The sequence below is a fragment of the Mustela nigripes genome, chromosome 13 (assembly GCF_022355385.1).
Source record: "Mustela nigripes isolate SB6536 chromosome 13, MUSNIG.SB6536, whole genome shotgun sequence".
NCBI lineage: Eukaryota > Metazoa > Chordata > Mammalia > Carnivora > Mustelidae > Mustela > Mustela nigripes.
The window spans coordinates 49,959,361-49,973,784 of NC_081569.1; the positions used below are offsets into that span (position 1 = coordinate 49,959,361).

Here is a 14,424-nt window from a genome sequence, read left to right on the forward strand (position 1 = left end):
AGGTAAGTTAGATCACAAAATTAGGTTCTGGCTAAATTTGAATGCTTTATGTTTTCTAACTTTGAGATTGTACTCTTTTATTGTACTACATTTGGCATTGTTAAAAATCAGAAAATGCACAAAAGGCTCAGATAGCCAAAATAGATGTGAGGAGTTTGCACATGAAACCCCAAGTTTGTTTGAATCCAATTTGTACCACTGGAATTAAGTTACCACTCTAAACTTTCAAGATATTTTAGGAAATGTATGCAGAGGTCAAGATGACCTTTTCTAATTACTGTGAACAAGCAAGCAGTAAGTAGACCAAAAACTAGCACAAAATTGTTTAATTAGGATAGGTTTTTGTCTGAAGAAGAATGGCTTAGAAATTCATTACCCAGAAAAAGGTTTGTAGGGCTTTGGTATCCATTGTGTTGCTGATTCATTGGATTGTGTCTTACTAATTCACAATGGGGTCACATCATCTGGACAGGTGGCTGGCCACAAAAGACAGCATTAAGGCTTGTATTCTGAGAACCCTTCAAGCCCTTCTCAGTTTAGTTTCAATATGGATTCTAATGAACTCATATAGATTGAGCAGAAAATCACACAGTTTACAAAGAACAGAAAAGAAAGTGACAGGTAATAGCATTAGGGTAAAACAGGCACAAACATTTAAACAATTAAAAGTAGGTCCAGGAGAGCACCTCAAAAAAGCTGACACCTCAAAAAAAGGCAGGCAGATCACCTCAAAAAAGCTGACGCCTGATCCTCTCGCTTCGTTACAGGCACTGTAATGAATGTTCCTAATACAGATTCTAAACGAAGGAAAAGTTCTATTTTCTTTAAATGTATATAGAGGATGTGTAAAAGCTAGAAAGATGTCTTTATCAAGATGGATTAAAAAATAAAACGGCAGAATCTACCTCAACATGGAGGTGATAACTATCCAAGTACAGGTATCTCAAATTTCTGGGACTTTTCCTTGAGACAACTTAGCAAGTCTGTGCTGCCCAGCCGGTCCTCCGCAAGAGCTCCCAGGACAAACACCGCATATACGCAGGCGCACAAGCTAGCCCTGTTAGCTTCCCAGCTGTCCCTATCCTGCTCTTACTCAGGAGCCTCTGACCTCAAATGTTATACCCAGGATAGCCTAGGATGTTACTTTTTGTGCCAGCTGAGGGCAGTAAAGGGTACTCCATGGCCTATCCACGGGGCTCCCATGTGGGAAACCCGGACCATGCTCAGTGGGATTCATGCCCTCACAACGCCCGAGACGCGCGTGCATGGGGATATGTGCCTGAATCCAGGTGCCACAGCCTGACGGTCCCAGGATCCTGCGCGGCCGGAAGCCCTGTGCCCACCACCCCCAGGCTCCAGGGCCACCCCACGCATGCGTTCTGTGTCGTACTGGAGAGGTACCGCGAATCCTCGCCCGTGTAGTGCTAGAGTTGTGGAGGCGACGGCGTTTTCCCGCGCTTTTCCTGGGCCCCTCAGGTTGGATATATTATTTGTATTATTATTGTTATTATTTTCTCTGTAGAGTGCAGAAAGCAGAAAGAACTCAAGTGAACTTTCCGTGAGTCCAATTCTTAAAAACTTGGTCTTCAGTAACTTAAAATTTGCCGAATTGGCTTTTCCCCGAGTCGGGGAAAATTTGGAATTAGCTGCACCTTCCGCTCTGCCTGAGAAAGCTCTCAGCTTTAAAACTTCCCAGCTCTTCTGCTTCCCCTGTGCCTGTTATCCAGCTGGAGGTAAAATAGGCCTCATAATTCCTGCTGCAAGGTGCCATTTATCGTTGGAGACTAACTCAGTGGGTACTTAGGGGTAAAGGTGTCAGAGTGCCCTCATCGACCCATGGGACCAAGGCAACATTTTTTCCCCCCTTTGGAATCAAGGCAACATTCTTGACAGAATTTGTCGGTTAATAAATGTGTTAAATATGAACGTTTTCCTTGGTGTGTAATTGGTGTGTCAAAGTTATTTCATACAATGTATGGTTTTGGTATATCCAGAATATTGCTGTCCAGTTTGGATTAGTAAAACCAGTGAGAGTGGACACTATATTGAAAAATAACAGAAGAGTATTTATTTATTTATTTATGAGTATTTATTTAGTTTTACAAACTTTTTTTTTTTTTTAGGTTTTATTTATTTATTTGAGAGCGAGCGAGCACAAGAGAGCAGAAAAGTCAGGGAGAGGAGCAGGCTCTCTGCCGAGCAGGGAGCCTGATGTGGGACTCAATTCTGAGACTCCCAAGATCATGACCTGAGCCAAAGGCAGTTGCTTAACCAACTGAGCCTCCCAGGCACCCTAGTTTCACAAACTTCTTTACTGAGAGTATAGCATTCAATAGTATTTATATTAATAGGTGAATTATTTGATGGTAAACAGCTTTTGTTCAGATTTTCAGTTTTCATAATGGTCATTTGCTGGAATGAATTAAGTTATTTTCCATTTAATACTACATATTATTACTCTTTTTTAGGTAAGGCAACACAAGTAAAGAATCTGAGAAATCAGTGTATATGAAAAACGTAAAACTGTAACTTAAAAAACACTTTTTCCTAAAGAGTGGCTGAACTTGGTGCCTGGACTTATATCTGTCAAGCGTGAGAAGTGGTACTGACTGAAATATTCTGGCAAACTATGGATGGGTATAAATTTGGCTTTTTTGTTTAGGCATTGAGGAATGGCAAAAGGCACAGATTAATTTTTATTTGTACTTTGTAAATATTCCTAAACTTTATTTTCCATGTGCATATTATTTTTGGTTTTAGTAAGATTTGGATCACTTTGTGTCTTTAATTTTTTCTTTACATTTTTTTTTCATGGGCTTTCTAGAGGTTTATATAAAGGAGCACAGTTAATATTGTCGAGTCACTGAAATCAATATATTGATTATAATAAATGCAAACAATAAAATACATTATTTTATCATAATAAAATGAAAACATACTCTATTTCATTTCATTGAAATTTGACTTATTTCACCTTTTCATTTACCTCTTATTAGGCTTCTTTTCAGCATCTGGAGACTTCACTCTCTCTTATGTCTTTGTGTGAAGACATGCTGCTTTGTAACTATCGCAAGTGTCGCCTCAAACTCTCTGGTTATGCATGGGTCACTGCCTGCTCTCACATCTTCTGTGATCAGCATGGCAGTGGTGAGTTTAGTCGGTCACCAGCTATCTGCCCTGCCTGCAATAGTACCCTTTCTGGAAAGCTAGACATTGTCCGCACAGAACTCAGTCCATCAGAGGAATATAAAGCCATGGTATTGGCAGGACTTCGACCGGAAATTGTGTTGGACATTAGCTCCCGTGCACTGGCCTTCTGGACATATCAGGTTAGTGCTTAGGCTTGTTTTTCTGGAGAGTGTGATTTGAAGCATATGTGGAAGTTTCTAATGTTTCTCCTTCATTGTGTTTGTATTCATTTTTTTTTAATATCTTATTTTTTTTTAAAATTTGTTAGAGGGCACAAGCAGGGGGGCAGCAGACAGAGGGAGAAGTTGGTTCCTCTCTGAGCAAGGAGCTTGATGGGGGACTCAATCCCAGGACCCTGGGATCATGACCTGAGCCAAAGGCAGATGGTTAACCAAATGAGACGCTGAAGCATCCCTCATTTTTTATGAATATATAGAAAACATTCTTTTAAATAAATTTTTTTAAAAATTATTTATTTATTTGAGAGAGTATAAAAGAGAGAGTGTGTGTGTGCGTGAGAGAGAGAGAGAGGGCATGCGCACAAGCATCAGGGAGGGGCAGAGGGAGAAGCAGACTCCCCTCTAAGCAGGGAACCTGATTTGGGATTGGATCCTAGGACCTTAGGACCCTAGGATCATGACCTGAACAAAAGGCAGATGCTCAACTGACTGAGCCACCCAGGAACCCTAATAATTTTTTTTTAAAGTAATAGGTTAATTTTTGGAATTCCAAAAGAAAGAAAAAAAAATGAACCATAATTCCATCACTCAGATATATTTGTTTGATATATTTGTTTGTATATTGCTGGACTTTTTCTGTGCATAAATATGTATTTTGTCTAAAAGTAAGGGTAATATCAGTTAAAGCTGACATTATGCTTATGAATATTTTATTAAGTATTTTAAAGTTAGCTATCCTATAATTATAATTTTAATAGTTGTATTGCATCATAATTTATTTTCACGTAGTAAAAAAAGTGGGGTTGAGCTTTCTTATCAAATTCCACATTTAATTTTTTGCTAATTTAAATTCCCGAAAGTGGATGAATACATTTCAAAGTTGTAAAAATTGCAGTATTTTGGGGTGCCTGGTGGCTCAGTTGGTTAAACATCCAACTCTTGATTTCAGCTCAGGTCATGATCTCAGGATCGTGAGATCAAGTCCCAAGTTGGGCTCCAAGCTGAGTGTGGAGCCTGCTTAAGATTCTCTCTCTTCCTCTGCCCCTCCCCTGTATGCTCTTCTCTCTCTCTCTCTCTCTCTCTCTCTCTCTCTCTCCTAAATAAATAAATAAATAAATAATTGGGGACACCTGTGTGGCTCAGTTCGTTAAGTGTCTGCCTTAGGTTCAGGTCATGATCCCAGAGTCCTGGGATGAGTCACATTGGGTTCCTTGCTTAGTGAGGACCCTGCTTCTCTCTCAGTCTCTACTGTTTCCTCTGCTTATGTTCTCTTTCTTTCTCTCTGAGAAACAAATAAAATCTTTTTTTTTTTTTTAAAGATTTTATTTATTTATTTGTCAGAGAGAGAGAGAGAGAGTGAGCACAGGCAGACAGAGTGGCAGGCAGAGTCAGAGGGAGAAGCAGGCTCCCTGTGGAGCAAGGAACCCGATGCAGGACTCGATCCCAGGACGCTGGGATCATGACCTGAGCCGAAGGCAGCTCTTAACCAACTGAGCCACCCAGGCGTCCTGAAACAAATAATATCTTTAAAAAAAGATTTTTAAAAAGATTTTATTTATTTATTTGACAGAGAGAGATCATAAGAAGGCAGAGAGAGAGGAAGGAAGCAGGCTCCCTGCTGAGCAGAGAGCCCGATGCAGGACTCAATCCCAGGATTCTAGGATCATGACCTGAGCAGAAGGCAGAGGCTTAACCCACTGAGCCACCCAGGCACCCTTAAAAAAAGATTTTTAAAAAATAAAAAAATTTAAAAGTTGAAGTATTTTATTTTATTTTATTTTTTAAAGATTTCATTTTTAGGGGCGCCTGGGTGGCTCAGTGGTTTAAGCCGCTGCCTTCGGCTCAGGTCATGATCTCAGTGTGCTGGGATTGAGTTCCGCATTGGGCTCTCTGCTCAGCGGGGAGCCTGCTTCCCTCTGTATCTCTCTCTCTGCCTCTCCATGTACTTGTGATTTCTTTCTGTCAAATAAATAAATAAATAAATAAATAAAATCTTAAAAAAAAAAAAAAAGATTTCATTTTTAAGTGCTCTCTATACTCAATGTGGGACTTGAACTCACAACCCTAAAATCAAGATAGCATGCTGTGAACCAGCCAGGTGTTCCCAAAATTGCAGTATTTTAAAATTGCCCTCCAGTTAGGCCATATTATTTTGTGTTCCCTTAAGTGTATGATGGTGCTTGATTTTCCAAACTTTCTACCTACCAATTAGCATGAGTAAAGTAGAATCTTGTTAATCTTTTAATATGCCTTTCTTGGATGACTTTTAGATGAAAACATTTTCTTGTATTTTTTTCATGAACTTTTCTTTTATGAATTGCCTGTTTCAGTTTGCTTATTTCAATTGCTATAGGTTTTTTCGTATTGATAAGAATTCTCTATATATCTAACTCAGATGTTACAGGAATTTTCTTTTTTTCAGTTATCTTTTATTAGTTTGATTTTTAAATTGGCCTTTTTACTGTTGAGTTCTAAAAGTTCTTTGTATGTTTTGGGTATACAGTCTTTTATGAGATAACGTCTTTTACAAATATTTGCTCTTAGTCTGTGGCTTGTCTTTTTATTCTCTTGACATTGTCTTTTGCAGAACAGAAGTCTAGCTTATCAGTTTTTTCTTTTGTAGATTGTGCTTGCTGGTGTTGCATCTAAAAAGTCACCATCAAACCCAAGATCATTTAGATTGTCTCCTCTGTTATCATATTGCAATTTTACAGTTTTGTGTTTACATTTAGGTCTTGATTTGTATTGAGTCAATTTTTGTGAAGGTTGTACAGTCTATGTTTAGATTGAATGTGACCTCAGTATTTTGCTAGCTATTGCCCAGAAAGTGCTCTTGGTAACTTGGCTTGTTGCCCTTTGTAATATGGCTACTTGCTTCTACAAAGCCAGCCAAGAGAGAGAATGTGCTAAGGCAGACTTTATAGTCTTATGTAGTGTGTTCATCCTGTCATTTTTCCTGTATTCCAGTCATAGTTTCTGTCCACATTCAAAAGGAGGATCTAAGTACAAGGAGGTAGGGTTAATTGGAGGCTATTTTATAATCTGCTCTCTGTAGTATGGATTACTTGAGATATGAAATTATTTCTTAAAAACCTTAAGACTACATGTCACTTGTTAAGGTTAGACAAATCCTTTTTTGTTAGTATATTTGTAGTAGTTTGAGAGTATTCCTTCAGAATTTTTTCCTATGCATTTAGTGACACAGTGTATTATTTACTATAATAACCATCCTTTTGTATATCTTAACCCGATTCTAAATGTTAAATTAATAACATCCCAGTGTAAGTCTTTCTTTTTCTTTTACATTTAAACTTTTACAATATATAACTATATTTATTACCTTAAAAGTCTTTTTTTTCCTGTCTTGGGACAGGTACATCAGGAGCGTCTCTATCAAGAATATAATTTCAGCAAGGCTGAAGGCCATCTGAAACAGATGGAGAAGATATATACTCAGCAAATACAGAGCAAGGATGTAGAGTTGACCTCTATGAAGGGGGAGGTCACCTCTATGAAGAAAGTGCTAGAAGAATATAAGAAAAAGTTCAGTGACATATCTGAGAAACTTATGGAGCGAAATCGTCAGTATCAAAAGCTCCAAGGCCTCTATGATAGCCTTAGGCTGCGAAACATCACTATTGCTAACCAAGAAAGTACCCTTGAGCCTTCCATGATTGCACAATCTGGTGTTTTTGGCTTTCCATTAGGTAAGAAGGGATATGTAATATCCAATAACTGTTCTTTAAATCTTTCACACTGTGTTCTGCACAGTTCCAGGAAGGTAGTGGAGACTCCAAAGGCGTAAAATGGTGGTAAGCTCCAGATTCTTCATCCATGTCTCAACATGTGCATCTTTGCTTTTATCTATTTTATTTGCTTGTGATTAAATTACATCTTCAATGTAAACAGAGAAAAAAATCTCTCCAAAGTAAAAGTTTTCATATTGGTACTTTAAGTGGAAAGCTATTTCCTTGAAGTAATAATAATGATATTAGCTGCTATTTATTGATTGTTTACCAAATACTAGACACTGTTACAGTTGTACATGTATTCCTCTTATTTTCAAAACTTTATGATGTAGTTATTATTATTATTATCCTTATTTTACAGATGAGAAAACTGAGCACAGAAAATTTAAGTAAAATTTAAGTAAATTAAGTAAAATTTAAGTAAATTAAGTAAAATTCAAGTAAATTAAGTAAATTTAAGGTCACAGAACTGTCTTCAGAGCCCACACTCAAAAAGGCCATGTTTGGTTTCTTTCACATGGCAATACTGAGTGCACCATTCTTAACTTATTGTTGGTTGTTTGGTTCACATTTTTTCATTTACCAAATATTTATCAGACATATTTCATGTGCTAACTGCTAGACATAATCCTAGGCAATGAGATATAAGAATTATCCAGGTAGGATCCCTGCTTTCTGGAAGTGTACAATCTAGGAAGATGCCAGTACTTCTTTGCTTTCTAGGTGCTTTGGAAAATGCAATGAATATCGTATCTCTTCTTGAGTCCTTCTCTTTATACTACTCTTGATATAACAGAATCCAAAAGATTTTTGTAATGCTATTAATGTAAGTTAGTTTTGGCATATAAAAAAGTGAGGTTTCTTGTACTTGACTTTCCTAAATATGTGTTTTTTGAATTATAGACTGAAGAAAAAGATTTAGTGGGGAGGAGATATCCTAGAAAAGGCAGGAAGTAATGAGATGAGGTTTATCAGCTAGAAGAACTGAAACAAAAATGAATTTTTGCTTAACTTTCAGTTAATCATAATTATAATTTAGTCAAAGTGTTATTGTATATTAATACTGTAGATATTTTTTCCTTGTTATGATCCACATTTATTTTGATTTCTTTCATATTTACTAGTTCTTTCCTGTTCCACATTTTATGCACACTTAACTTTTTACTTTCACCTCTTGCTACAGTTGTTGGCCTGAAGAAGATATAGTCCACACTCTTCCTTTAGTTAGTTACATGTTCCCTTTAAAACTTGTAGAAGCCAGAGAACGGCTTGGTTGAAGTTGTTAGATGCTTATTTAATCAGATCTATTGTCTGATTTTTCTTAAGGTTATTCTAATTGATCTTGGATCATGAGTATATGCCAATTGTTCATAGTTGTCTTATATTTTCTAGAGTGTTTATGGCAATCTTTAAAAGAAAAATTATTCTTTTTTATTTTTTTATTTATTAGACAGAGAGAAATCACAACTAGGCAGAGAGGCAGGCAGAGAGAGAGGAGGAAGCAGGCTCCCCGCTGAGCGGAGAGCCCGATCGGGGCTCCATCCCAGGACTCTGGGATCATGACCTGAGCTGAAGGCAGAGGCTTTAACCCACTGAGCCACCCAGGCACCCCAAAAGAAAAATTATTCTTAAAGCACTGGGTCAAATGGTTTTATACACACACTATATTCCTTTGAAGTAGATTACATAGACAATGAATAAGATTATGAATTATAAGTTCTAGCATTACTAAAAACATATTTCATTGTGTCAAATTACTTTGGTTGATGAGGTCATGGCTACTGGAAACTGTGTCACAGCAGAAGATATGGTATATACTGTGGTCATGGAGGGAGTGGGAGCTATCATAGCCCTTTATCCAAAATTAGGTTTATATTTTACAGTCTCTTGACTTATTTCGCTAAGCATGATACGCTCTAGTTCCATCCATGTTGTCGCAAATGGCAAGATTTCATTTCTTTTGATGGCTGCATAGTATTCCATTGTGTATATATACCACATCTTCTTGATCCATTCATCTGTTGATGGACATCTAGGTTCTTTCCATAGTCTGGCTATTGTGGACATTGCTGCAATAAACATTCGAGTACACGTGCCCCTTTGGATCACTACGTTTGTATCTTTAGGGTAAATGCCCAATAGTGCAATTGCTGGGTCATAGGGCAGTTCTATTTTCAACATTTTGAGGAACCTCCATGCTGTTTTCCAGAGAGGTTGCACCAGCTTGCATTCCCACCAACAGTGTAGGAGGGTTCCCCTTTCTCCGCATCCTCGCCAGCATCTGTCATTTCCTGACTTGTTGATTTTAGCCATTCTGACTGGTGTGAGGTGATATCGCATTGTGGTTTTGATTTGTATTTCCCTGATGCCGAGTGATATGGAGCACTTTTTCATGTGTCTGTTGGCCATCTGGATGTCTTCTTTGCAGAAATGTCTGCTCATGTCCTCTGCCCATTTCTTGATTGGATTATTTGTTCTTTGGGTGTTGAGTTTGCTAAGTTCTTTATAGATTCTGGACACTAGTCCTTTATCTGATATGTCGTTTGCAAATATCTTCTCCCATTCTGTCAGTTGTCTTTTGATTTTGTTAACTGTTTCCTTTGCTGTGCAAAAGCTTTTGATCTTGATGAAATCCCAATAGTTCATTTTTGCCCTTGCTTCCCTTGCCTTTGGCGTTGTTCCTAGGAGGATGTTGCTGCGGCTGAGGTCAAAGAGGTTGCTGCCTGTGTTCTCCTCAAGGATTTTGATGGATTCCTTTCGTACATTGAGGACCTTCATCCATTTTGAGTCTATTTTTGTGTGTGGTGTAAGGAAATGGTCCAATTTCATTTTTCTGCATGTGGCTGTCCAATTTTCCCAGCACCATTTATTGAAGAGGCTGTCTTTTTTCCATTGGACATTCTTTCCTGCTTTGTCGAAGATTAGTTGACCATAGAGTTGAGAGTCTATTTCTGGGCTCTCTATTCTGTTCCATTGATCTATGGGTCTGTTTTTGTGCCAGTACCATGCTGTCTTGATGATGACAGCTTTGTAATAGAGCTTGAAGTCTGGAATTGTGATGCCACCAATGTTGGCTTTCTTTTTCAATATCCCTTTAGCTATTCGAGGTCTTTTCTGGTTCCATATAAATTTTAGAATTATTTGTTCCATTTCTTTGAAAAAGATGGATGGTACTTTGATAGGAATTGCATTAAATGTGTAGATTGCTTTAGGTAGCATAGACATTTTCACAATATTTATTCTTCCAATCCAGGAGCATGGAACATTTTTCCATTTCTTTGTGTCTTCCTCAATTTCTTTCATGAGTACTTTATAGTTTTCTGAGTATAGATTCTGTGTCTCTTTGGTTAGGTTTATTTCTAGGTATCTTATGGTTTTGGGTATACAGTCTCATAGGAGTTGAGTTCTGTTAAAATATTTATTAAATAAAAAAGATTTCTTAAATAATATTGTGTTTTGTTTCTAAAGATCTGTGAAGAAATAGATGCTTAAATTTTTCACTTATTTTTTTCTAGGGAACAACTCCAAGTTTCCTTTGGACAGTTCACCAGTTCGAAATCAGGGTGGTGGAGATGGAGATTTTCACTTCAGACCATTTTTTGTGGGGTCTCCCACAGCACCTGAGCCCAGCAACAGCTTTTTTAGTTTTGCTTCCCCAAGTCGTGAATTAGAGCAGCAGCAAATCTCTAGCAGGGCCTTTAAAGTAAAAAGAATTTAGCTCACTTTACAGAATATTTCTCTGTTCACTGTTAGTGATCTCATTTAGCAAATAATCTTTATTCTGATTAGGATAGGAGTCACCAACCTTTGTGTGTTATTACATTTTCAACTTATGAGAAACTCAGTGCCAGTAGGAGTCCCTTTAGGGTCTGCCCCCCCCCATTATTTAAAGTATGAGCATTGTATTGAGCCCAATTTTATTGTGACTGTTGAATTTTCATGTTTTGTAGATGACTGTTGGTTTTCTGTCTGTGTTATTTCTGACTGAACTAGGTGTTTATGTATATGTACATAAGCACCTATATTATAGGTCTACATGCCACTTTGTGTTCTGGTATTTATGCATATGTGTGTGTGTGTGTGTATTTGTGTTCCTTTATATTGATATTTTGCTGTATTTTCCAGTATATTTATGCAGAGACTTTGGTCTCAGGAAGTGGCAGGTGAATCTTTGTAGTTTGTTATTTGGGTATGTACATCTATGTATTTTTGTATTTGCCCTTGTATTAATTTGTTTGGAGTGTGCTCATGTTCATGAATAAGAATACAATTTCATGCTTTTATGTTAAGTCTATATTTACAATTAAAAATGATTCACATTGGGTGGGAGGTTTGGTGAGCCTGGTGGTGGGTATTATAGAGGGCATGTATTGCATGGAGCACTGGGTGTGGTGCATAAACAATAAATTCTGGAACACTGAAAAGAAATTAAAAAAAAGAAAAAAATGATTTACATTGATAAAATTATTTTGTAAAGTTGATTTTTTGGCATTTATTTCAAAATGAAATGACTCCACCCTTCTGACAGAGTGCCTTATTTAAGGATGCACTCTTACCACAGAAAATTTACAATATGTTATTTATCTCAAGAGATTATATTAATTAAAATACCTTTAAAGACTTATTCCTTGTTTTCCTTTATTAAATAGCATTTATGATCACTATCACAAACAACTTATTTAAACCGTAGAGCTGGCCCACGTGGGTGGTTCAGTGGGTTAAGTGTCTGACTCTTGATTTTTGCTCCGGTCATGATGTCAGGGTCCTGAGATAGGGCCCTGGGTCTGGCTGTGCACTCAGCAGGAAGTCTGCTTCAGGTCTCCTCTCTCCCTCTGCCTTTCCTCCCCTGCACATGTGCTCTCTTAAATAAATCTTAAAAAGCAAACAAACAAACATAAAGCCCAAAAGAAATTTGAAAAATACTTTCAGTTACTGTACATCATTTTAGTGGCATGATTTGAAAGCATACTGGTTGCAGAAGCAGAACATCTAGAATTTAACTATGTTTTCTCCCCGTAGGTTGGTTTTGAATCTGAATTTAAACTTTTTGGGATTGCTTCTGAATCTGTAAAATGAGGGACTGAATTAAATTATCCTATAGACCTTTTTTAACTCTTGAATTTTATTATTTATTTCTATTGGGTTAGGAGGAATTATAGTAGAATTACTCTAAATACCAAATCCCTTTGATATTTGGGTAATAAAGTCATACTGAATGTATTTGAGGATATTTTATATTTAGTGATAGAAAAGCAAATGAATATTTTTGCTTTACATAATTGGATAGCAAGTACTGTTTTCTTCCTTAGTAGTATAGAATATAAAGCTTTTTCAAAAACATTTTTTACTCTATTCCAAAGTTAAAATGGTATATCAGAAAGAGGATGAAAGTCTTCACTTAAAAAGTTTTAAAATATCTCTTCCCATTTCATAGCTGTTAACATATTTTATATATTACATTACAAAGTATTTTTCTTCCCTCTGCAGTTTAAATTTTGTTAGAAAATGGTGGGGAAATAATTTTATCTTTATTTATGATTTACTTCTGCTTTGAAACTTCTTGTGTTAGGTTTATAGGATCAGTTTGAAATACATGTAAGCTATAATTAAAAAGTAGAGAGAATTTCTTAGGACTTTTACATGCTACTTTTAATTAGTTACTTATTGAAGAGTTTAATATAGTCACATGACACCAATTCAAAAAAAGTGTAAAACAAAGCATGGAGTGAGGTCTCGCTTTCACCCTGTCCCCCAGTCACTCACTTCACTTTTTTGAAAGCGACTAATGTTGTCAGTATCTTGTGTCTCTTTTAGAGATAGTCTATGTGGAAGCAACTAATATTTTATGTAAAATTTATGTTTATTTTTCAAGATGGAATTGGGAGGGAGACAAACCATAAGTGACTCTTAATCTCACAAAACAAATTGAGGGTTGCTGGGGGGAGGGGGGTGGGGAGAGGGGGGTGGGATTATAGACATTGGGGAGGGTATGTGCTTTGGTGAGTGCTGTGAAGTGTGTAAACCTGGTGATTCACAGACCTGTACCCCTGGGGATAAAAATATATGTTTATAAAAAATAAAAAATTAAAAAAAATTTATGTTTATTTTTAAATAGGTAGTACATGCACATGATAAGTTCAAAAGTGTACACAGCAAAAGCATTTTCTTTGCCTACTGACAACTCTTGGTCCGCATTTCCTTTTACAGAGATAGTCATTGTTTCTTATTTATCCTTCTAGACATAGTCTATCAATATGTTGGCACTATTAATGTACTGATATACTATTAGTTTATTAGTTATGACTTTCATGATACCATTCTGAGTGTAACAGAATTATTAATATAGTCTGTTTAAAATGATGAAATCCCTCTGATATAGAAAATAACTGTCAAGTTTGGAAAATATTCAGACAAATTACTTTACCATTGTACTACATTTCCCTTAAGGTTTTAAACTTACAACACAGGCATACACTGTCTTAACCTGTCCTTTTTTGGTGCAGAAGATGGTATTATAATCTTGGTATAAATAGAAAGATATGGAACAAAAAGATACATGCAATCAACCTGAGAATATTAGAAGTTTGCAGGATTTGGAACAAGTTTATAAACTCAAAAGTGATTATAGAGCATCTTCTTTGAGCTACAGGCATTGGGTTAAGTTGATTTGCCGCAGTGCCGTTTCATGAAAATCAGTTTCTAGCCATCCTTTGCACATTTCTAGCAGATAACCTTGCTCTAGTACCTGCTTGGATGTACTTTTGGTAATGTGGTTGGAATGTATCTGGCTCAGAATTATGACATATCACACCTGATTAAAAAAACTTATAGAAATTAAAAGGACTTGGACGTAAAGAAGGAATTCCCTAGTTCACGAGGTGGACTCCAGCATGGCCTTCTGGATGTACTGATTCTGTTGTTTTTGTGTGCCTCCTTACCCTCAGAGCCAAAAGTTTTTTTGTTTTAAATTCCAGCCTCTGATTTTCCTCTCTGCTAGATCCTGTGTTGGCTTAGAGCACCAATGGGCCACAAATTAAGAACTATGCTTTTCCAACATGCTTATCTCTTCTCTTCCTCCTTCTAGCCACTTGGGATGGCCTAAGACTGGAATGATGGTGCTAGGTTCATAAATGTGACCCATAATTAGTAGTCTCTTTTTTATTCTTTGGGATTTCTACTACCTTTTCTTTTTTTTCAGGAAAAAATTGATGATTTGGGACGCCTGGGTGGCTCAGTTGGTTAAGCAGCTGCCTTCGGCTCAGGTCATGATCCCAGCATCCTGGGATCAAGTCCCACATCGGGCTCCT

The 14,424-nt window shown here is 36.9% G+C and overlaps 1 protein-coding gene and 1 pseudogene across 1 annotated transcript; both read left to right on the forward strand.

The window, feature by feature from the left end:
- Positions 1-3,032: 3,032 nt before the first annotated feature.
- CCNB1IP1 (cyclin B1 interacting protein 1) lies at positions 3,033-10,835 on the forward strand. The gene is made up of 3 exons (XM_059371098.1): positions 3,033-3,329; positions 6,742-7,075; positions 10,633-10,835. The coding sequence occupies exons 1-3, from the start codon at positions 3,033-3,035 to the stop codon at positions 10,833-10,835; spliced, it is 834 nt and encodes a 277-aa protein (XP_059227081.1).
- A 318-nt stretch (positions 10,836-11,153) lies between these two features.
- Positions 11,154-14,219, forward strand: LOC131999299 (short transmembrane mitochondrial protein 1-like; annotated as a pseudogene).
- The last annotated feature ends 205 nt before the right edge of the window (positions 14,220-14,424 follow it).

Coding starts and splice junctions, on each gene's coding strand:
- CCNB1IP1 (XM_059371098.1), top strand. CDS start 3,033: ATGTCTTTGTGTGAAGACATGCTGCTTTGTAACTATCGCAAGTGTCGC. Junction 3,330..6,741: donor TGGCCTTCTGGACATATCAG/GTTAGTGCTTAG, acceptor GTCTTGGGACAG/GTACATCAGGAGCGTCTCTA. Junction 7,076..10,632: donor TGTTTTTGGCTTTCCATTAG/GTAAGAAGGGAT, acceptor ATTTTTTTCTAG/GGAACAACTCCAAGTTTCCT.